Source organism: Patella vulgata, chromosome 3 (assembly GCF_932274485.2).
Source record: "Patella vulgata chromosome 3, xgPatVulg1.2, whole genome shotgun sequence".
NCBI classification, from domain to species: domain Eukaryota; kingdom Metazoa; phylum Mollusca; class Gastropoda; family Patellidae; genus Patella; species Patella vulgata.
In genome coordinates, this window is record NC_065881.2 from 19,255,106 (window position 1) to 19,280,579 (window position 25,474).

Sequence of the window (25,474 nt, forward strand, 5' to 3'; positions counted from 1 at the left end):
GTGATGATTACATTACATGTAGTTTGATTCCTTGTGTGAAAAAAACAAAAGACTTTGCTACTCTGGCAATAGGGGTTTTGGATGGCCGAATGGTTAGCACGTGCGCACTGTATCATGACGCCTGTCATTGAGTTAACTGGCATGGTTTTGAATCCCCGGTTGACTTGACAAGGAGTAGGGTTGCCTGTCCAACCTCTTGGGTTTTCTCCGGGTCCTCCGGTTTCCTCCCACTGCTAAAGACCCCTACGCGCAAGCAAATTATTGAAATAAAATTAAACCGTATGTTTGTCTCGAAATGACCTAGTTTTAGTCGAGTGGACGTTAAACCCCATTTCTCTCTCTCTCTCTCTCTCTCTCTCTCTCTACTCTTGAAATAACTCTTATTGAGATATTAAATAGTATTCTATTTGCTTGTTCCATGATTTTGTTTTCATTTTGAGATTTTTATTTTCAGGTTTAAAATCCGTCGGTATTCTATTTCCATTGCTTCTGTGACAGAAGAGGATTCTGGGATTTATTCTTGTCATGCTGAGAATGAATTTGGGGAGTTGTGGGTGAATTTTACCCTCACAGTTCTCAGTAAGTACCATTATAGATCTTAGTTTATCTTTTTAATAAAGTGTTGATGGATTTAAAAAAAAAGAAAAGAACAGCAGATCAACCAAATCCAATGTACCATCAAGAGCAAAATGTCTATGTTCATTGTACTAAATCTTTGAACTTTATTATAGTTTCTTCGGTAAGTTGATGGAAACCAAAATTATCATTAGTTACTCTCAACAAACAAAAATTTGAATGGGATTTTCTGATTCAACATTTTGAGACTAACTTATTTCCATTTCAATGGTTATGTTCATGTGGGGAAGAATTTTGCCGCGAAAGCAGCATATCATCCTGCTGTTCTTTGAATTAAAACAAAGTTTTTTTATGCGCACTCTAATGTATTTGAGGGTGGAACCTGGTTTTTCATATCATCCGAAGGACTTTCCATTTTTGTTAGCCTCACAAGTGCCATCCCTGACAAATGATGATTTGTTCTTTTCCAGATTACACCGATCCTGTGAACGATTGGGAGATGTATGATTATGATACAGATAATTCGGGTACAGGTAAGCTAATCTTGAATTATTTAGAAATATATTTGGTTATAGTCTGAAGTTAATTTCCGAAAGTATGTTCTAGAAGTTGAGCTTCTTTTTTAACCAAAATCATGTTCTAGAAGTTTACACAAGATGGAACGACAAACCTTTTTAGTCAGCTAGAATTGTTTAATTATGATATAAAGTTACTGGATCTGACCCTGTGAGGATATTAAAATCTCATCCTTCCCTTCAGTGTTAGTTTGAAAAACAACTTCTGCTATATTAGTGAGCTGATCTGTTTTTTAAGGTCAAATAAAAGTGAAAAGAGGCACAGTATCAGTGACTAGAAGTTTATAAATTGTTGTCTGCGAAGATCATTTTCTGCCAGACGCATCTGCTAACCTAATGAGCCAAATAAATTCTCCCTGATAAGATTGGGCTTAATGGATGCTCCCTAATTGATTTCCATATAATGCACAGACAATTGGTAAAAAAAAATTTGAAAAACTATCAAACAGCACAAAAGAGTTACTGAAAAAACAACAACAAGATAGAGATCAAATGCATGGCTAATTTGTTAAACAACATTAGATTATGTTTTACCAAAAAAAAAGTTTATGTTGCAACAAGGGAGGTAAATGACAGCAAAATATCGTTAAGTTTTAGCCATAAATCTACTGTAAAAGTTCACAATATTTGGAGCATATTAAAGTCCTTAAAACATTCAATATTTTATTTGTATTCTTATTCTTATCTATTTTATCAATTTTAATATTTTTTAATATGTTATCAATGAAAGTATTAAATGTTTTATTAGTATTCTTAACAGAAATAGAATAAATATGATTCCCAAATTTGTACATTTAATTAAAACCTAATTTATTTCCAAAAGTTATGCATCTTCTTCCTATGATGCGCTGCGCGCTGTATCATAAGGCCTGTCATTGAGTCAACCGGCGTGGTTTTGAATCCCCGGTTGTACATGACAAGGAGTAGGGTTGCCTGTCAAACCTTGTGGGTTTTCTCCAGGTCTTCTGATTTCCTCCCACTGCTAAAGACCTCTACGCGCAAGCGAATTATTGAAATAAAATTAAACCATATGTTAGTCCAGAAATGACCCACTTTGTGTCGAGTGGACGTTAAACCCCATTTCTCCCTCTCTCTCTCTCTCCCTATGAATAATTGTTAATTTAAATAACATGTACATCTATTTACAATGGGTGGGGGGGGTGATTGATTGGTACAAGATCATAAGATCTGTCATTGTGTCAGGTGGCATGGTTTTGATCCCAAGCTAGTACATAACAAGGAGTAGGATCATTTGCCCAACCTCGTGTATTTTCTTCGGTCCTCCGGTTTCCTCCCACTGGTAAAGACCTTTACGTGCAAGCTGTTTAAATAAAATTGAACCATATGTTAGTCCCAAAATTACCTAGTTTGTGTCGAGTGGATGATAAATTTTATTTATGTCTCTCTATTTACAAATATTCTGTATGAATTGTAATAATTATTTAATGGATTTGTTCGTTGATAAAGTATTGGAAATACTAGACATCGGCACACCTATCGAATGTCAAAATCTAGATATTTATCTGGTAATATAAGGCATTTTATTTTTAAACAGCGAAAAATACTTTACCACTTGAAAAAAACAAAAAATCAGGGATCGGTATTAACCTTGAAATAACACAGGATTTTTAAAGCAAAAACTTCTCCTGTTTAACAGACATTTTAAGATTAGACCACCAGTTCAAAGAATTAAGTTAATAAAAAAAAGTAGTTCTTCGCGTAAACATGGAATGAGAGGTGTAGTAATATTATGACATGTGGAATAACATGGAGGAAATTGAAACGGGTTCTGTTTCCAGAAGATGTTACTTCATTAGTTATTCATCAAGATGTGAAGTTTGATTAACTAACCCAATGTAATCAACTTGTGAATTCAATTAGCTTATCTTTTTATTTCGTATTAACAGATAACCAATATTTCTAAAAGGTGGCCAATTTCTTTTTGATGGCTTTTTGCCGAATTTTGATTAATTTTTGATGCGAATGGTTAGAAAGCTCGTTTGGACAAATTATTACTTGTATTGATGTTAATAATGTATTTGTGAAAGCTCACATAATTATTGGTTATATAACGTACTACCTTTTGGATAATTAATGACATTAATTCCTACTTGGATCTAAATAAATCATTACGTTCAACTGTAAATGATATTTTCAACATTACTCTGTTAATTAATTAATTGATATTTTTCGTTTTCTTAAATTACTTAATGATTTACCTTATAGAAGATTGAGAAAGGTCAAACTGATTTCAATATCGAGGATGAAATTGCAATTTTTAAAACCTCAAATTGTAAAATTAAATGGTGTAACATTTCACTTTTCTGGATCAACTGAGCTAATGAACATATTCCATGCAATCAGCTAATGGGGTAATTTTGTCCAGACAGTGGCATTTTAACCTACTATTCGAATTGCTTAGGGTTCTTTCACGTGCATGCCAGTGTATACACAGGACCTCAATTTTTGTACCATTCAAGGAACTAAATGATTTTCCTTGCCAGACACTCTGTCCTGCACAACTGACTAGAGTTAATTGAGCTAGAAAATCCTGGGGAACTTTCTCAGCTGACATGGGGATCAAATCGGGGACATCCTAGTTTGTGAGCCAGCGCCACTCTCACTGACCCAGATAAAATCAGGCGTGCCAATGTAGCGTATATTTTACTCCAATCGTTGGTGTTAAAAGTTGAGCAGTAGAGTTAGTTTTCTGGAAACAACTTTAAAGAATGAAACTAAATACTTTTACCATGATGGAAAGAACGAGTTTGGAATTCACCTGCTAAATAACTGGGTGAAATGTTGTCAAACTTAGGAAGAAAGTTTGTCGATTTAAACTGATTGCTAACAGCAACTGTTGCCTGACAACATCTTGTTGGTGTAATTAATGGCAGCCATTTGTAAAAATTGTTTGTGATGGAAGGGACAGAATGATATATAATTTTCAAGTAGCCTACAATGACAGATGAGTTTTGAAGAGAAAAGTTAATTTGTGTCTAGTGAGAGGCGGCACTGAAGAGCATTAAAAAATTCAAGAGCATACTAGTTTTGCTTTTCACTAGTAGGCACTAAATTTATTACTGTGCAACATTTAATGAAGATGCTCTCCTCTTTATCAAGCAAATAAAAACTTTAAAATGGGGATTTAATGTCCTACTTTTCTGTAACAGTGTTATAGGGGGCATTTTGCCCAGACAGCAGCTTTCCACCGACTTATTGTTTAATTCCATCTGCCAAGTATTGTTTGATTTGCATGTTACTGCCCCAACTGACAGGGGGAAACTACTCTGAAAAATCCCAGAACCTCCTGGTTAATGACCCAGTCCTTTACTCACTGAACCATCGTGGAAAACTTTAAAACAAAGGCCTTAATTACATCATTAACTTCAAATAAAGCTTCTCAATTTTAACCGAAGGCCATAATCTGATTTTAGTCTTAATAGAATAATTTTGACAATAGTCTCCCGCATTTTACAAGGTTTGATAATAACATCGAGCAACCAAATACCATACCACATGTAGGGGTTTGAAATTTCTAGATAACTTTTTTGCAAGTTCTCCCATTTTTTGTTCATTTTGGCTGTCAACTATGATGAATGAATGAAGTGGTTGGAAGTTCATGGTATATCATTAAGGTTACATATTTGTAAGGGTTAAATTATGTATAGGTCATGTTTTCTGTGTATCGTATTCTAGTATAGAGGTATACCTATAGCTTGCGATATTCTGCTTATTTATGTTAAAATAACTTTCTCTGTGATACAATCACAATGTTAGTGCTATCACCAGGGTTATTCAGTCTTTCATATAATTAACTCTCCTGAAATGATCAAATGTTCATAAAATGATGAGGTCAACCAACACAGCCTGGAGTTGATTTCCTTTAATTTGACTCCATTGTTTGGGATTTGTTGTCTCCTGCAAAAATATGAAAATCCTAATATTCTGTTTGTATTGCACTAGAACTAGATAGAAATACATTGTATATATTTTTACAATCATGAAGAAAGAAATAACGAGAGGTTTCACACCCTAGTTTTCTACACCTGGTGGGTTATGAAAATGGATAATACGCCATGCAGTGTGCTATGAGTGGAATTTCAAACTGTCAGAGGATCTTTAACATGCTGTCAATAATGGTATACACTGCACCTCTGCTTTTTGTCCCATCCGAATGCTTACCTACTTATCCTTGCAAAGACTCTGTCCTGCACCAATGACAAGGGGAAAACAGGGGTGTAAAAACCTGAAATCAAACCCAGGCCCTCCTGGCTAATGAGCAACACTGAACCACAAGAGCTGCAAGTTGAAAAATTCCAAATCACTAAATTTAGATGGAATGAAGTGGAATTTGGTTTAATGTCTTAAGATATTTTGAAACAAACATGGTAATTGTTATTTATATGGTTATATGTGGTCAATACCATAATGTATGTATTAAACAGTAGTCATTTTCCAAGGATAATTCATTGTTTTTATACCCAGAAACCCGAGTTAATGTTATGAAGCATATACAACTACCATACAATTACACATAGCACCCGTCCGAGAAAAGGATAATTGCGCAGGTTAATAATACCCCTGTAATTTTTTCCGCACTATTATCTGTACGAAGACTGTGTAGTATTATAGAACTGATGGAGGTCCATCTTTAGTTAATTAACAGCTAACAAGATTTACTAATTAGATATAATGAGCTGCTACTGACTCAGATGTCAATCAAAGTCGACCCAGCAGGAAATGTTTACTCCACAATATTAATAACTAAACTTCTAGTTTTAAACCAACCACCAGGATTTTTTTTATATCCATCTTTGTTAAAATAGGTTGATCTATTCAGTTAAATTTTCTTATGAATGAATTGGCTATCAATTGTAAGATCTAGAACATTTTATTTGTTGAAATGAAATCGGGTTTAAAGTCCTACTGTTCTGCTCCGACTGAGCTAATGAAGACAGGTTTTACTTGTTATCTCTTGAAAAAAAAAAGAAATGGGGTTTAATGTCCACATGACTCAAAACTAGGACATTTCCGAACTAGCATGGTTCAATTTTATTTCAATAATTCGCTTGGACGTAGGGGTCTTTAGCTGTTGAAGCAAACCAGAGAAAATCCACAAGATTGGACAGGCGACTCTATTCCATGTCACATCCTGATCTTTTTTGGCCCAACTAATTCAACCTGTGTTCACTTCCCACTCTTTTATAACAGAACAGTGCTGTAATCCGAACTTTCAAGTATGGGGATAATTACATCAGATTTCTCTCAGTTTCACACTTGGCAGTGTATTGGTAAAGATAGCCGATTCAGAAATATTTATATCAGCTTGTTCGGAGAAAAATTTTGACGTATATTTTGTTAAGCTCAGATATATCTTCAAGGAATATGACAACTTTTAGCATTAGCCCAGTTTTTAAATATAGATGAAATTTTTACTGTAATTATTGCCTTTTAAGGTTAATTGCTTTAAAACTAACGTTACAACATATAAATTGACTGAAACGAGTGCCCTGTGGTATACTATCTTGGAAATTGTTGGGATTGGAAAATTGTCTGCTACCAAATGGCCCTGTGATTAGAAATATCATAAATTGACCTTCTCATAATGTTTTCTCATTCTATCCATCTGTTGGTTGAAGTGAAGTCAGTGTTTAATATATAATGATGAGTTTACTGTATGGTGGGCTTCCTTATCATATCATAAAACTTAAACAACGCATAAAAAAACAGATGAAGAAATAGCAAGTGGTTTACGAATAAAATTATTTATCGCTTCCGTTCTCTTGCTGGTAGTTTGGAATACAAAATGGTAGAAATTTGATCTTTGATAACCTTGTCTAATAATCTAGGCTTTATAATTTCTGATGTACTCATTATCAGATATAGTCGATGTAGGAAGAAATAGCAAACAGACGGCATCAGTAATATGTACATCGACTGGTTAAACACTACCATTAAATGCACACTGCACCTTTGGTGCAAAAAACCTTCAATAAAAGAAAAAAGATTATTAACAAAGTTTTAGAAATCCGTAAAAATGATTACTTTAAACATATTTCATTTACAAATATCAAAAGGATCAGCCATGAGTTTCAAAAACGTAATTGTCATTTCCCTAGATATTGTGATATCCTGCTGTTTTCAGCATGTAAGAGTTTTACAAAGTCTTTTACCATATTTTCCAAAAAAGGTGACAATTTGATTTTCTTTTAATGTGTTTCAAGACATATTTGAAAAGATTTAAAATTTCTGATAAGACTTACAAAAACGTGCTATTTTTATTTTCTATTTATGTTTTTGGAGACATTTTTGAAAGAGTCTAGATTTTGTGATAATTTTTTTAGTGGTTTAATTATTTGATGTTGTGTAGAATACTGGTGGCAGTTTTTTTCGGGTTTTTTTTCGGTGGAAATGTTGATTAGTAATCTAAATGGTGAATCTGGTTCAAGTTGAACTAAATCACCTAGTAACATTAGGTCTATTAGATCTGGTATTCAGGACCAGTAGCTGTGGAACAAAGTCCCAATTACTTCCAGATGTGGTCTCAACACTCACTGCTAAAACGAATCTACCCTCTGTCACAGGGATGGAACCTCCATTTCTTCTCAAAACCCTGTTTTTCTACTTTAATAAAAATGGTTGTAATTTTATACCCAATGCTGGAACATCACTTAAGAGGTTTGTCCCAAAATAATATTTATTATAAAAGCAGAACGACTTTTATTTCAGATGTTGTATTCCAATGTTGAACAATGCTGATCTGTAAGAAACTAAATAAATTGGGTCATAACACAAATAAATTTGTTTTATTTTATGCCCTGGATAGAAAATTAAGCCCAACCCACTTGCACGTTTGCTAGTTATGACACAGTCGATCAACAACGTTGCCTTAAAGCTACTGATCGTGATTTAATGGACTTTAAATTCCTTGCCAGCAACAATATTGTGAAATGAATATATTACTCCAAACATAGTTCAATTCTATTCAGTATTTACAGAGGTGTGATGAATTGAAAATTTTACGACATATTTCAACCTCTGCAGACGAAATAAACAAGGCAGCACCATCTAAAATCTGAATGAAATCTTTTGATGGCCCTCTTGGAATAAACCTGAATGATTCCAAGCCTTGAGATTGTCTGCCACTGATACTTTTGTTTTGTTTTCTTAATTAAATAATCGGTCTGATTTCTGTCTAGATTTTGTTTTAAAAAAATTCTCGGAACTTTCAGTGAAAGATAAACTGTAATCTTTCATGTTACTCTAATATTTTTCATCTTTGTATTTTCCAGGTCCTCCAAGATGGACATCAAGAAGAGGGAAGTTGAAGTCCGTGTCACGGCCCGTCAATTCTTACTATGAATTTAAATGTAGTGCCAATGGAGATCCAAAACCAAATATCACATGGTACAAAGATGGCCAACTATTCCGAAAAAGTTCTCTTGGAAAGGTTTGTTAATTTGGTCTTAATTTCTCTCCTTAACATTGCACAGAACTACATTAAGTCAGAGCTAGATGTTGTTGGTGGACCTCGCCCATGGATGCACTGAGTATGATTATTTAGAAATTTAGAAGAATTGAATTATGGGAAGGCTGCATGATCTGTAGAAACATGAACGTACCAGCAAAGTAAAACCGACATGGAGCTGTTGGATTTTAAAAAAGATATTATGGATGCAATCAAACTTTCATTGACACTTTGCATATGTTAGATACAAGATGGCCCCTGTTTTCTCTCCTTTCTCTTTATAATGTTCCTATATTTATTATTGAATATTTTTCAGTTTGAAATTCGAGGTTGGAAATTAACCATACAGGAGTTACTGCCAGACGATAATGGCGACTACACTTGTGTTGTCCAGAACATGTATGGTTCTATTAACTGGACATTTACTCTTGAGGTCATCCGTAAGTGTTTAAGATATAGCTAGTGTAATTATTTATAAAAAAATAACGTGCATCAACCCATAAAATATGGTACTATCTCGATATGAAGTAATGATGAAATTTTCATGTGCCACTCTTCTTTAGTAATTCTTAGTTCATTCTAAGGAATTGTATATATATGTATATCGTTTATGGCAAATTGTATATTGTTTATGGAATTGCATATGTAAACAATAAATAATTTAATTATTTTTTTGTTTGTTTTAGAACGCTTACCTCACTCACCAATTATTGAGGGACCGAAAAATCAAACAGTTGTGGTTGGTGAAACTGTTAAAATGCATTGTAAAATAATTTTAAGTGATCTTCATCCTCATTTACAATGGTTGAAACATTACATGGTCAACAAGAGTTACCTGTCTGAAGATGGTGACCCCTACATTACAGTCTTACAGGTATGTTACAAGAAATTTGATTGGATATTATCAAATCTTGTAATTTCTTGGTGGATGGATAAATCTTACTTTCAGTTTACTTGTACATTCTTGGTACTGGTGAAGGATATCTTGTCAAGTCAAGTTATCTTGTGTAGCCCCTAGAGCTCTAATAAGTTCCAAAAGCTTAAAACCAAACCAAGCCATCAACTGTCTTTTTTATATTTTAATAGACTATGATGCATTAGTCACAGTAAGCAGTGGATAGTCACCCATGATTTATGACAACTGCATTAGTGAAATTGAGCTCACTCAAATATATAGAATATAGAGAGAGATAACTTGACTTGATGAAATCGGTGAAGGTTTTATTGTAGAAAGCACAGAATAGATAACTTTCCTTATTGCAGACGAAAGGTCCTCAAATTATTTCATTTGCAATTTAAGAAAAAATATTATCCATTCTTCATCTCAATGTCTACCTGGGTAAAAATCTGAGGTCTACTACTAGGCTCTTAAATGGTTTAGACTCGGCTTGGACCCAGATTCTCTTATGCACATTTAACGTTTATGGTACTGTAATCTGTTTCTAGCACCAAATAGACATATGACCATCCATGTATTTTAAGTAGAGATAATTTGAATAAGATTTCCTTTTGAAATAACCTGTATAAAAGTTATATATACTTTTAATAATTACCATATTTTTTATTAAGAATAATATTTAAATAGGAAATAGGTTCACGATTAAACTATGTTTATTTATTCATAAGATTACATTTCAGTCGAAGACGCATGTTTTTGATTTTACAAATTAGATCCAGTGCATGTCCTTAAAAAGAATTGATATCTGGTAAAATAATGAACAGATTGAGAAAATTTAAATATTCAAATTTAAACCGCATGTATGAAAATTAAGTTCTAATAAAGAAGGAAGCCATTTGATATTAAGATTGCATGAATATCCAGAAATTTTTTTTTTAATTAAAAGAAGAAACAAATTCAATTTCAAACCACTTGTACGATAAGTGAAAACCATTTAAATTTTGATTGCATGAATATGAAGAATAATTTTGATAATTTAAATAATTTTAATATTAAGAAATGCATGCTTAAATGACAGAGAAAATAGCATGAAAATTTTCGAGTACTTTTTAACATAGATTAAATAACACCAAAGAGCATGAAAAATTTAAAATTAAAACAGAGTAAATTTTATAATTGTTTCCAATTTTTTTTATTCTTATAAACAGGGTCGAGAGGTATGTTTAGTCAGGAAAATGAGAATGCGAAATGTTGATGTTAAAATATGTCTTTAGAAATGATCTAGATAATAATATTACCATAAATGGATGCATTTTGTCGAATAATGTCACTCTTTGTACTATTTGAATATGACTAGATTTCAGCCAATGAGATTTCAGACAGCACTCTTAATTAGTAACAAATCTAGCCAATCACTGCACTCTACTTTTCTCAATTTTTCTTCCATTGCACCTATTTTAATTTTCAGACTTTGATATTGTTTGTGACGCACCAGACTTGTTGCCTACTGCACCACTTTGTATAAAATTGGTTGATCATCAGTTTGCATCTTGATTGATATAAACACAGCTTAGAACATTCCAATAATGAGTGGTCCATGTTCTATGATCAACTGTCACAGACTCACAAATGATTTTGCCATAATCCATGAATAAACATCCAACCTCGTGGGTTTTCTCTGGGTCCTCCGGTTTCCTCCCACTGCTAAAGACCCCTATGCGCAAGCAAATTATTGAAATAAAATTAAACCATATGTTAGTCCCAAAATGACCTAGTTGTGTCGAGTGGACGTTAAACCCCATTTCTCTCTCTCTCTCTCTCTCTCTCTCTCTCTCTCTCTCTCTCTCTCATAGTTTAGCATTACAAATGATTTAATTATGATCCACAGTTAAGAATCACTGATGATTTCACCATTTTCCATGATTTAGAATCACAGAGAATTTCATGATAGCTATATTCCATGGTTAAGAATCACAAGGACCCCAGCTATGTTCCATGTTTAAGAAACCCAAGGAACCCAGATAAGTCCCATGGTTAAGAATCACAATGAACCCAGCTATGTTCTTGGTTAAGAATCAAAAAATATTTAGCTAATTTTCATGATCAAGAATCTAAAGTTATTTAGCTGGGATTTTTGCTGTATTCACATTTGAATTGATTGAGCAATGGCTCAGGATCTCTGATTATTGAGAATGGTGTCATTCTATCATTCAAGATGCAAATACAACCACATGGATATCTTTTTCTTCCAGATATTTCAGGAGCACCAACTGCATATTAAAAATCTGCACACAAAAATGCACATTAATGTTAAACATTTCTTCTAATGATCTTAATGTGATCCTCAATTGCACAAATTCTAGTCTTTAGAATTGCACATTAATTCTATTGTCACAAAAATAATTTGATAGCTTCATGGCACTGCACTGCATTTAAAACATCCTATGTAATTTCATGTCATTTATTCTAGCTCCAGTAGCTTTCGTTTCGTTCCCATGACCATCAGCACTAAAGATGGTTTCAAATAGACAAAAGTCTAATTAAAATAGAATGTGACTGTTTTATAATAGGATGTTTTAATTGAACATTATTTGTAATTTTTATTTGCTGTACCTTGGTATGATCATATAAGGTACAAAGTTGATACGCACCGAACTGATTTGTAGTTTTAAACACAGTGTTGTCCTTTTACGTTCCTTTGTTTGTCATATAAGGAACTGTTACATGTTGTCAACAAAATATTAGATATCCCTCATTGGAAATTTTGTCATGATGGTTTGAAATGCGGGTCTAATTTCTGTCATGATGGTTTGAAATACGGGTCTAATTTCTGTCATGATAGTTTAAAATACTGGTCAAAATTCAGTCATGATTGATTGAAATACTAATGTTAAATTGTTTCAAATACTGGTTAAAATTATGTCATGACTGTTTGAAATACTGATCGAAAATACTGGTAAAAATTCTGTCTACTGGTCTAAGTTTTTGATTAAATTGAAAATTTTCTACATCAATCTTTGCTCTTTTCAGGACCACTTGTGCTTAATGTTTAAAAATTTCCAATGAAGATATCTTTAAGGAGAAGTCCTAGCATGGCACATTCTTTGTACTTTACTCATTATCTAGTAATATATAGTCTTCACAATACATCACCTAAATTATAAATCTTTTTATTTTCAACCAATAAATCACCATGGAAAAACCAGGGATCGAACCTGGGACCTCCAGGTTACCGAATCAGCACCTTGTTCACTGTACTTTACAAACTTATGGTTGTAGGTGAATACACTAAGTCATTAAAACAAAGCGTTAGACTATTATAATGCGTGTTGATATCTTTGTTTATGTTACTCCCACTGCTAAAGACCCCTACGCGCAAGCAAATAATGGAAATAAAATTGAACCATATGTTAGTCCCGAAATGACCTAGTTTGTGTCGAGTGAACATTAAACCCCATTCCTCTCCATCTTTTTATGTTAAATGGATGACAAGATGAAACGATTTGTACTTCAGTTTGAGCATGGTTGTGACTATTTCAATATTAGATAATGAATAAATGAAAACTGAATCTGCAATGTCTGGACTTTAATATATGTCATTGTAAATTGGTGTTTTATGTGAAATATGCCTTAGAATGACCCTAAGAAGGCATTTTATTTTTCTTTCATTCTTTTCAATTGTTTCTAAAAACAAACATCACTGTTGCATGTTGTTTTTCTTTCTCTCTTTCTCTCTCACTTTTTCTTTTGAACACATTATATTATTTTGCTTTAATTTATTTTTTCACAATTTTTGTCCAAATGTTACTATCTTTTTTCTCCAAAATTTGGCAGAATACACATGTAAGCACATATGTAAAATATTGTCCTAGCTTTTTTTAGTGAGAAAATAGTTGAAATATGGCTGGTGGGGGCAGCTTTAAAGCTTTGGTAATAGGCAGCTGGTTTTATATAAAAGAATACGCCTCCATAATTATTTTCATACATGTTATTTGTTGAGTTTTTTTGTGAGAAAATGTATTTTAGCTTTTTGTTTCAATATTAATTTGGTTTTTTTTCTAGCGATCTAATTTGAATACAACAAATCCAGAGAGACTTGTCATACACAATGTAACTAAGGAAGATGCTGGTTGGTATACTTGTGTTGCTACGAATACAGTGGGAATGATATACGCTAGTGCTTGGCTAACAGTTAAAGACAGTAAGTAGAAAAAGGATTGGATAAAGCCCTGGGGATAGATTTCACAAACTATGGGGTCTGAAGTATAAAAGAAGCCTTTGTAACCATGTAAACACAAAAGTTATTAAATCTGAAAAATGTGTTTCATAAAGATATCTGGAATGATTTATGAGATGTGCCCCGGAATCAAAACTGGGAAGGACAGATGAAGCCCATTTCAAACTGTCAATATATAGCCGTGAATTATTTAACCCTTTCTTCTTCCTTGAAGAAAATTAGAGAAAAGTGGTATATTAATACAGGCACATTCCCTGGACAGACCGAAACAGTCTGAAACTGCTGTTCCTTAGACACCTCAAAGGCCCGAGTATAGCTTTCCTTATTATATTGCCATTTATTAGTTCTTGGGGACATCACAGCAATGCACGTGATGGGGCAGTTTGGGGTGATCTAAGGAGCCTTAGTTATGGCAGTCTGAAAGGGTTAAGGACTGTATACTTGTTCTGTGACTCTGTGTTTTGAGGTGGTCTAGAGAGCTGTAGCTTCGGGCATATTCCGAAAATGAACTACAAAACTCAATATTAATATACATCATTTATCTCTAGTTTTTTTTTTTTAAATTGAAACGGGGGGTAGTCAGTATTTATATGCACCAAATGCTAAAGGATTAATGTTGCAGAAAGTTGAGTTAGGTGTTGTGCACCTGTATTTTGGGTGGGAACATCTTGAGAAATTGATAGTTTACCTGTGAACTTGAATACCTGCACAAATATGCCAACAGATTTCTAATAATTTCATTTATTTCAGAAGAATTAATACCAATACCAGAACCACAGTTACCTGTTAAAAAAGCTTCATCCGATCGGACAGTTATGATAGTAATTATAGGCGTCGCCGTTGCTGCTATTATCAGTGTGGCATTGATTGTGTCTTTAATTATGTGGAATCATCGAAAGAAGCGTATGATACAGCAGAAGCCAATAAAACGTGTTATTGTTATGCGACCAGTAAGTTGTTATTACATGAAACATTATTATACTACAACCGTCTTTATTACCCTAGTTATTGTTATGCGACCAGTAATTAAGTTGTTATTACATGAAACATTATACTACAACCGTCTTTATTACCCTAGTTGCTGCAGAAAAGTAGGACACTAAACCCGATCTCATTTCGTTCTTGTACAATACAATCTTTCTACATTCCATTTGAGCAAAATAACACGAAGTGCAGTAGACGGGGATGAAAGGTTAATGCGTGTGTGTTAGATCAGAAGTTTTGTCATTGAGCGGGGTTTCGATTTCCTGCTTGTACATGACAGGGGGTAGGATTGCCTGTCTGACCTCATGGGTTTTCCTCAGGTCCTATGGGTCCATATTTTAGTCCCGAAATGGCCTAGTTTGTGTCGAGCGGATGTTAAACCCTATTTCTCTCTCTCTTTAACGCGGTTGGTGCAGAAAATTAGGACATTTAACCCAATTTCATGTCATTGCATTTCCACCTAGCTCTGATAGTTTGTCGATATGCAGTTCATGAAGTATGTATAAAATAATGACGTTTCTACTGTGAACTTTTAAATTAGTGACTAAACCCATGAAATAAACCCAATCCAATTGCTACAAAATTTGTCAATAAATATTTAATTATTTTCCTTGCACTTCAGAACGATTTGTATTACTCGAAAGGAGATCCAAGTGTCATGCAACCATTGGTTCGAATTGAGAAACAGTCTCGTCAAAGATTATCGTCAGATGTAACTGAGGTTTCAGAATACGACATCCCTCTTGATTCAGACTGGGAATTCCCAAGAGAAAGGTATAATCATTTTTCTGATTTATAATTTTAAATATTTCTGTTAACGCTGAGGATCGTTATTTGAGGTATTTTAAAACATGTACTTGCAAACTACTATTTTGTGAAAGATGCATCTCTAAAAGAAATATCATTCCAAAAACAATTCAGTTTTAGATCAGTGTTTACAAGATGGGCTTCGTTTTAATTTGATTGAATCGAATCAGGAGATAATCGGCTGTTGGTATTTTGATTTTGTTTCTTAATTAAATGTTACATAATTTTAGTATTTTTCTTACATGAATTAAGCCACAAAAACTTAGTTATTGTCCGAAAAAATACCAGATTTTAAATTATTTATTCAGAAACATTTTCATCATTATTAAAGAAGATGTGACTTTATAATTCATGATAATATATTTTACTTTTTAAGACTGGTTTTGGGTGATCGTCTGGGTGAGGGTGCCTTTGGTTTGGTTATAAAGGCTAAAGCAATGGGTATAGCTAACAATCCAGGTCAAACAACTGTTGCTGTTAAAATGTTGAAAGGTGAGATATAAATGTTTTTAGGTGGGGGTTTTTTTTATAAAGAATGGGGTTTAAAGAATAATGTGAGATTGTTGAATATCTATGGTGCCAGACCCCCAAATGTGCATCAAGCCCTGGTGGAGAGGGGAGCTATAGGCTTCTGTCTGTTCTCCAATTTCTGTACATAAACATTGTTTTAAAAAAGCAAAAAGCCCAGGTGTTTGAATTTTATATTGATTTCATCCGAGTATAAAAACTGGTTAAAATGTTATGTTTAAGATGATGCTACTGATCGTGAGATGACAGATCTAATGCAAGAGATGGAAGTGATGAAAGTGATGGGTAGCCATAAAAACATTATTAATCTTCTTGGCTGTTGTACACAAAGAGGTAAGCATTTGTTTTGTGTATTCAAAATAACACGGCTGTGAACACAGATATTTGTTAAATGTTCAATGCGTTTAGCATTTAGATGCAACAATATTGGGCAAAAAAATATCTAACCCTTTGAACGTAAGCATCAGGATTTCTGGCTGTGACTTTTTAGTGCCCACAATTCAAGTGGCTGGATCTTTGGTTGCAAACCAGACAGAAACTGTCAGTACTATAGGATGAAATATTGGGAGATAAACCAAGAAAGCAATGTTGTAGTGTCCACAACATGAGAGGGCAGTCCTCTAGCTGCATCCTTCCCTTATTTACATTCAGATGTTAGACATTTTGATCACAGAACCCATTGTATAGCCTGCAAATTTAGTAGGATTATTGTATACCATATATCCATTGTTGGCTCTTTGAATTTCCTCAATTGAGAAGTGGTATCTGGTGTTTTTCAGTATATCCTATCATATTGTTGCTTTCACTACCATACTTATATATTATATTTTCTAGGACCACTATTTGTTATTGTTGAATTTGCTCCGCATGGTAATCTTCGTGACTTCTTGAAACTTCGACGACCAGCCAACTCCACTCTTCCTCCAACACCAGGCTATGAAAAACCAGTCATTGACTTTAATGCTGTTTCTATCAAACCTTTAACACCGAAAGATTTAATATCATTCTCCTATCAGATAGCTCGTGGTATGGACTATCTAGATTCTAAACATGTAAGTACCAGGAAAACACGGACCTGATTACCAGGCATGGAAATAACGGTACCTGACATTAGGAACTTTGTGCAAGACATTTATTAACCAGTCTACGTCATTTTGACGTCATGACGTCAAGTGGTCAGGCTAAATAAAGGCTAAAGTGAAATATTTTGTATGCCTATTTCAAAAGACTACAGCCGGATAATTATAAGTGATAGACTCTTGACACCAATAAAAAAGTTGAAAAGGATACGTTGATTTATAATTTGCACGTTATCTCTCTTTTTCTAAATCATTTTCATCAGAAATTTCATTTTCATAATCGGTGTCATTGATATAAAAGGGTTCTTACTATTATGGACTGCGGTTGACCGTGACCACTTAGCTGTATAACGTTATGTTGACTATAGTCAACAAAGACCGTTTAGGGGTTAACAGTATGAATAAAAACACAGAAAATAGACAAAGTATGAATTTGTGTCTGACAATGTCCTGTGACTGGTACCTTATTTCCAGATTTGCTGATACCAAAGTGCAAGAATTGTGCATTGATTCAGTCCAGATTAATGATACTATGAATTAACACATAACAGTTAGCTACTGACAGTCAAAATATTTGTGAAAATATAAAAAAGATGAAAATAAAAGAAATGAAATGCATGTGAAAATAAAAAAATATAAAAATACATGTGAAACTAAAAACGATCAAAATACATGTGAGAATAAAAAAAAGATCAAAATACATGTGAAAATAAAACAAAAGGCAGAAATGCAATTCACATAAACTCCTCAGACACTTGTTATGTTTTTAATTATTATATTTTATATTTTAGTGTATCCATCGTGATTTAGCAGCTAGAAATATTCTAGTATCAGAAGATCTTGTATTAAAGATTGCTGATTTTGGTTTAACACGGAATGTTAAACATATGGATTACTACAGAAAAACCACTGATGTAAGTGTAAATTTTAAGCAAGAATCCCATTCAAAATGGGAGGCATGTGGCTCATAGAGTAGACCCTGGTTTTCCCTTTGTCATTGGTGCAGCGCGGAGAACTTAGCAAGGAAGAGTGTCTAATCCTTTGGATGGGACTGAAAATCAAGGTCCCCTTGTACGTCCGAGTGCATGGAAAAGAAGTTGGAATTCGATGAAGAGTAGTAGGAAATGCTGCTGTCCAGGCAAAATGTCCCTAATTTCACACTGCATTACACTGCATTACACTGACACGTGTTCATTAGCCTGATAGGAGCAGAACAGTAGGATGTTGTAGATAATATCATTACATTTCTGGCACAAAATTTTTCGCATTATATGGAGCAAATCTTTGGTGGCCGTTGTTTTTAATAGAGTACTTAAAATTTCATGCAATTGTTTGCATTCCAATAGTTGACAGTATTTTCATGTATGCTTTGCAAGAGTTTAAATATTATGCTAATATTTTATGTATATTTTAGGGGCGATTACCTGTAAAGTGGATGGCACCAGAAGCTTTGTTTGATAAACGATATACCTCGAAATCTGATGTGTAAGTCATACTCTTTTCCATCTTTTGAAAACTGCTGACTACAGTTTTGATGAAAATTAAATCTCTAAAAAAAAAAACAAGTTCAAAAAATGTTCGATTGCATTCAGTATTTACAAAAATATGGTGAATTGGGAATTTCACTTCCTCTGCAGTCAATATAAACAAGTCTGCTATTAGTGTTGGATAAAATCTTTTGATGGGAGTTTTTATAATACGATTAAATCCACTCCGAGGGATTATTTACTGTTGATAGTTTGATTTTGTTTTTTGAAATCAATTAGGCCACGAAATATTAGATGTTGTCCCAAAAATGCAAATGACTATCCAAGTAGTTTATGATGACTACTCAGAGTTGCTCACCAATCACTAAAGGTATAAAATTCTCAGTGTTGAAATCAACTTTGTCACTTAATGACGTAGTTCTGTATAAAATCTCATAGATTGCTTTATTATTTCGTAATTTTTACAATATACAAGTATTTATTGACGTGGGTGTTATATTATTTTAGATGGTCATTTGGAGTATTATTATGGGAGATCTTTACCCTTGGAGGTAATCCCTACCCATCAGTACCCGTAGAGGGTTTGTTTGAGTTATTAAGAAAGGGACACAGGATGAAGAAACCTCCATATGCTACAGGAGAAATGTAAGTAGAATGAGTGTTTTCTCATATGAATTTTGAAAAAGGGGGGTCCTGACTTTGATTGGTCCCACTCATCTCGAGTCTGTCTTTCGGATGGAATGAAAAACAGAGGTTCCCTGCAGTTTGTAGTCGATGAAGAGTAGACGGAAATAACATTAGTTCGGCAAAATTTCACTCGCAGCAACTTCGAAATTTTGCTTCATTTCATTTGAAATAGGAGACGGGGGCATGTTCAGGATTTTGAGAAGGTGGGGTGGCAGGCGTAGGGAATGTCAAGTTTGGCGTGAGGTCTAAGAGATTATTCCGAAAACACATTATTTCTGCTCATTAAGGTGCATATTGTGAGGTAAAAATGGCGGCATTGCTTAACACATTATGCCTTCCGAGGTGGAGGTACACAAGAACAGGGAGCTATGAAGAACTAATACAGAAATAATAGTAACACAGCAGACAAAAAGAGAGACAGAGAGTTGCTAATAGTGATGGATTTATAATATGATATTATACCAGCATAACAAACATTTATTATTATTATTCAATTAATTCAGTTTAGAAACTCATTTTCTGATTTATTAAGTTTTTTTTTTTCATTTCACAGATATTCTATTATGTTAAAATGTTGGAATGATAGTCCCAATTATCGCCCCAGCTTCAATCAGTTGGTAGAAAACTTGGATAACATCCTATCTCTGTCTCTTAATGATCAGGTATGTAAACATTATCCTGCTAATTTTTGTGAGGGGGTTGTGACAGAATGGTCAGTGGATAACAGGTGTGTTATCATTGCATGTCGTTTGTTATTATTATTCTTTGTGACAAGGATGGGGTCATCAACTGGACCACATCAGTTTTCTCCTGGTGTGTTGTCCCCCACTCGCCCAACTCACTCCCCTCTTCTGAAAAGCTTTGCTGACTGAAGTTTGTAGGTGGTCTGGGTGTTGGACTCTTCTGTCCCGCCGGGTTTAAATCGTGGGGTAGTCCGAGGAAAAGCTTGGAACTTTTCAAGCCCCTTTCCCACTTGTCAGGAGTAATATCTACTGGGCAGACAAATGAAAGTGTTGCCTAGTATGGGTCGATAGACAACGGTACACGTAAAAGAAACCCTTGACAGTTAAAATTCAATGAAGAGTAGGCAAAAATGTCATTGTCCAGGCAAAATTCAACTCCCTAGCATTGCACATGTGACCATAGAAAAAATAATCATGTGTCAGTCTTAAAGTGACTGAAGATGTTAAACACCATTCCTATTGTATCTTTAAGTTTGTTCAAAGTATTTTGTAGAAGATGTGAAACACCCAAAAAACTTTTTGAGATTTTAACTTCAGTGTGTACTCTGTATGTACTCTTTGATCAACTGTTTTTGTTTTTTTTCAGCCATATTTAGATTTAGAACAGATTTCAGTGCCAATGAGTGTGTCTGATAGCCAATATTCTTCCATGTCCCATAGTGGTTCGGAGTCTAGTTCTTCGGAAAGTCTTGACATGTACAATCCTATCAACGATTTTTAACGGGAAAATGAAACAAGTTCAGAAATGTGGCAAGAAATTTCATTCTGATTTCAAGGAAGGATAAACTGTATTGTTACTTGACTGACGACCTTTTGGAACATTGAAGGTCATAGTTGTTGTATTTATATTAATGTGTTGGGATCAGAAAAATCGGACTTATCTATTACCAAGCAACACCCAACAACAATAGTATTTTTGAGGTTGTATATTACGTCAACTGAATTGGTGTTCGTCTTTGTTATATATTGTGGTCTAGGCACTGGTGTTTTCTGTGAATTATAATAGACTGTTACACTGCCAGCATAGAATTATAACAGTGGCAACCTTCAACTTTGACCTAGATACATTTATGAAGGCTATCACTGCCAGATTGTGACAAAATTGGAACATTTCAATTAATCGCAGAGACAGTGTAGTTTTTTATTATTATTATTTGTTCGAATTACGGGAAGGATAGTGTATCATTGACTTGATCAATCAGTCTTCAAACAGCATGTTAATATATTTGATTGTCCAGTTGTTGTATTTAACAGTTTTTAATGTGTATTATTTTATCATCAAGTCATCTTCATCTATAGAGAGATATTTTAAGGTGTGCTGTGACTGGATCAATGTGACAATGTAGACTTCATTGTAAACACGTTAAAGGACCTTGCATCTGTGGAAACAGTACTACTTACATAAAAAAAAAATACATTTATGATCACAATCATTTTTATACAGGCTTGGGCCACTTTAATCAAGGAATTTTTTATTTGCAGAGCATTTTATACAAGAAAAAAGCCAGTTTCTTTGCACATAACAATTGTTTTAGTCAGTAACGGCTGGACCCGAAGAACTGTTTTTCATATCGATTGACCATATTTTATAGTGAACTGTGTTTAAGACTTTTGGGATTCTTTTTAAAACAATTCTAATTTAATATGTTTTTAAATTGTTCATTTACTCTCATCAAATTATATGGTTTTAACTGATGACTCTTAATGTGTTTCACAATTTTCAAGTGTGGACTGTTCAGTTTTTGGAAAGAAAAAAGTGAAAGATGTGTAAGGTAATTAGTGCAAAACGCTGATCTGACTTTATCAAACCATCTTTGAAAGGAGTGATAATGTTATCAAAGAGGACAATAACAATAATCAACGATCTGAACAAAATTCATGAATATTATAACACTTAGTGAAGGAATGTGTGGACAATATATGTGCTTAACATGAACATTTTTGACGAACTGACAACAATTATTATAAGTGTGAGAGTAGAATATAGTGAAATGGGCAGCGAATTAGAAAGGTGTTGTATGATGAAATTTATGTGAGTCTCAGGCCTTAAAATATTTCAGTCTCAACATTATTTGATCTACCGTAGATTATCACCAAAATTGTACAAATTATTCTTATTGGATCAAGCTTAGCAGTGTCCCTGCAATCAATCATTTAATAAAATATGAATGCAATGAATCCAGTAGATTGAATAACATTGAGATTGGAAGTAAAGTATTAAGTTCTATTCCCCTAGGTGCTTGTTTAAAGTTTAAATATGTCTTCCACATGTTGGTCAAAAAAAAATAAACAAAATATAGATAGTCGTAGTTACGCCAAAGATAGATGGGAAATCCTCTATTCAGACACTTCTTTATATCACATCATATAAAAACTGGTTTATTTAAAAGGTATTTTTAAATGTCAATATATATTTGAAAGGTATATGGAGCATAGCAAAAACCAAATGGAATTGTATTTTGGAAATAACATGATGAATATCAATTACACAGATTTGATCATTAAAACAAATTATCTTATGCATAAATTAAAATCCTAATTCACATCACAATATATAAGGAATGGCTTATTAAAATGAGGAGATATAGAGTTTAGTAATAAAAACATGGTATTTTAGTTTTAGTTGCTCTTTGGTAACTAGTGAAGGGTTTATTAGATAGACTTACAGTACAAATTGTACCAACAAGCTTTAAGTGATGGTATCATTGACATTATTATAAAACTTATTGTTATATTTTAATTTTTCGCCCTGTCTAAATGAGATGTTTATATTGGTTGTTCTTTATTATTGTTTAACGGAAAAGGGAAAATTCGTTAAAATCAGACAAATGTATAAAATATTAATACCTTATTATTAATATTTGTATGCAGTGAAAGTGACACCCCTCCATTTTGAATTAATTGACATTTTTGTGAAAGTTGTGTAACAGAGAAGTCCCACTTCAGTTTGATTAGAACATATTTAAATTCTTGACATACCCATGTTTGAAAACAAGTTTAAAGAAATTGTGCTACTAATTAAGGAATTAAGGATTCTGTATGATGGGAGGATTTGGTTCCAAAATAAAAACAATTAAAATAATTTGTTACACCATAAAAGCTCCTGTTTACATAACCCAAACAACTCAAAAGTTGCTGTCGCACAGCAGTCACAAAGATGTTAATAAAAGGGATTCTTAGAAGCAAGTTATTCATGAATTGAGATGTCATACTGACAAGGAATATTTTTTGTAAAAGAATGTTTGGACCATAGAGAGGATTACTGAAAAAACGACCTGTGTCAGGTTGTAGTTCAGTCTAGGAAAATATAATGCCTTTGGGTTCAAGTGTGATGCTTCTAAAAATCCTTTTAAAAGATTCCTCATAGTTATGTATATTTTCTTGTACAGAATATTAACCTAAAGGATGAGTTGAAATCATTTGTGTAAATATATTAATGTAAAGAAAGAACCGCTCAAAGATAAATTTATTGTTAGATAACTTTCACTTAGTCGTTACAATGTCAGGGAAGACAACTCTGCCAAGAACTTCCAAATATCACTGTACTTTGATTTATTATATGGTTTTTAAGGCTATTAAATGGAATTATTTACTACTTAATGGTACAGCTTCAAGCAAATAACTAGTATTATTTAAAACAATCTCTAGGATACATCTAGATCGATATCCATTTCAACATTTTAAAAAATATGCTTAGCTTTTGTATTCATTGATATAAAATATTTTTCGAATTGTGACCAGAGAAAAAATGATAGAGCCAATTGAGAAGTGTTTTATGATGAGCATTCATTAATATAGGGCAATGCCATGGGCATTTAATTGATTTTTTAAATTTTTGTACATGTTGTAGGCTAAGAGCTAAGCAATCTATGTCTTTTTTTTCTTTCTTTTTTTTTTTTTTTTAGATACGGCTTAAAATGTGTTCTGATCAAATGTAAATGAAAATTTATACATCTTATAGATGTTAAATTAAATTTACCAAATATCATAGTGCTAAATACTGCCCAGTTTTTTTCTTTATAAACAAGCGCTTTATAGTTTTGTTTTTTTCAATCTTGTACAGTTGTCATTATTTGTACACAATATTGATAATGATAATAATATTTAAATTTATTGTGAATTTTTGTGCTATTTTAATTCATAAATGAAATCATGAACTCATTTACATATCATTAATCTGTGCGTCCATATATATGGTCATATCATATGTTCACATATATGGTCATTGAAGTTCAAATTATTTAAATGTGAAATTAGTCTTCGAAATTATTTTAATCAAACTTGACATGTTCAATGTATATCTCTCATCATATTTTGTCCTGGTATGTGAAAGACTACAAGAAGTAGTTTGTTACCCAGTCTTAATTACATAACTCAATAAAGTTGAGAAAACTTCTTTATTGTCATGTACATGTAGCTAAGAACTAACGACCCAAGACTTTATTGTAAGTTTGCATTTAAGTTTATAAGCATTTATGTCTTTAAAAAACTGCCATTGATTTTCTCAGTTATACATTTGTGTTCAAATGCAATATTATATTATTATTATTATTTGTTTAGAAGAAAAACTTGTTTTTTTGTTCACTTAATCAGTACCTATTGATTACAATTGTTAATTGTGTTCTATTATACTTCAGTAAGTACAAAACGATTAAAACAAACCATGAATTATATTAAATAGTAAATAAATAAACATACAATAAATCTTGTTAAATCATATAAAATTTGTCTTTGTCATTTTGTCATATATGAATGTAGGGGGGTTGGATGGCTGAATGGTTAGCCTGCTCGTGCTGTATCATAAAGTCTGTCATTGAGTCGACTGGCGTGGTTTCGAATCCTCGGTTGTACGTGACAAGGAGTAGGGTCGCCTGTCCAACCTCATGGGTTTTCTCCGGGTCCTCCGTTTTCCTCCCACTGCTAAAGACCCCTACACGCAAGCGATTTATGTAAATAAAATTAAACCATATGTTAGTCCCGAAATGACCTAGTTTGTGTCGAGTGGACGTTAAACCCCATTTCACTCTCTCTCTCTCTCTCTCATATATGAATGTCCATTGTTATGATACACATACAGGACAGAGGACCTGGCAAGGGACAAGGTATAGTCGTTCTGATCGAGGTCTGGGCAGAATTTCCTTCATAGTACACTGTATGGTGTGGCTCATTTTTCGTTATGATGCGCCTACTCAAAAGACCAAGATTCGAGGTCCAAGCTGGGTTAATGGCACGTCATTTGTCTGCTAGCCATCAAATAAAATTAATTTAGATAGCCCGAAACCATCCTTACGAAAGCGACAGCCAGTGAAATTGAGTTTCTGGGGTGAAAAATAACTTTTATGTTCATCCCATCCAATTATTTCACTGAAGTTGCTATCAGATGCATATGTACAAGACATTATTAA

At 33.4% G+C, this 25,474-nt stretch overlaps 1 protein-coding gene across 6 annotated transcripts in view; it reads left to right on the forward strand.

Annotated features, from left to right (window-relative positions):
- The window catches only part of LOC126815477 (fibroblast growth factor receptor 2), an 85,110-nt gene extending 60,330 nt beyond the window's left edge, over positions 1-24,780 (forward strand). For 4 of the 6 annotated variants that reach the window (XM_050541137.2, XM_056099479.1, XM_050541138.2 and 1 more), the window contains exons 4-19: positions 455-579; positions 1,047-1,109; positions 8,444-8,601; positions 8,936-9,059; positions 9,306-9,493; positions 13,580-13,718; positions 14,505-14,704; positions 15,361-15,512; positions 15,922-16,037; positions 16,296-16,406; positions 16,908-17,125; positions 17,944-18,066; positions 18,567-18,637; positions 19,147-19,284; positions 19,880-19,988; positions 20,656-24,780. In XM_050541137.2, the coding sequence (XP_050397094.1) occupies positions 455-579; positions 1,047-1,109; positions 8,444-8,601; positions 8,936-9,059; positions 9,306-9,493; positions 13,580-13,718; positions 14,505-14,704; positions 15,361-15,512; positions 15,922-16,037; positions 16,296-16,406; positions 16,908-17,125; positions 17,944-18,066; positions 18,567-18,637; positions 19,147-19,284; positions 19,880-19,988; positions 20,656-20,790 (2,170 nt within the window). In that variant the 3' untranslated portion in view covers positions 20,791-24,780. Of the gene's footprint in view, positions 1-454; positions 580-1,046; positions 1,110-8,443; positions 8,602-8,935; positions 9,060-9,305; positions 9,494-13,579; positions 13,719-14,504; positions 14,705-14,766; positions 14,777-15,360; positions 15,513-15,921; positions 16,038-16,295; positions 16,407-16,907; positions 17,126-17,943; positions 18,067-18,566; positions 18,638-19,146; positions 19,285-19,879; positions 19,989-20,655 lie in introns of those variants that run through there. The other 2 variants (XM_050541140.2, XM_056099480.1) reach the window with 2 other exon arrangements.
- Positions 24,781-25,474: the final 694 nt, after the last annotated feature.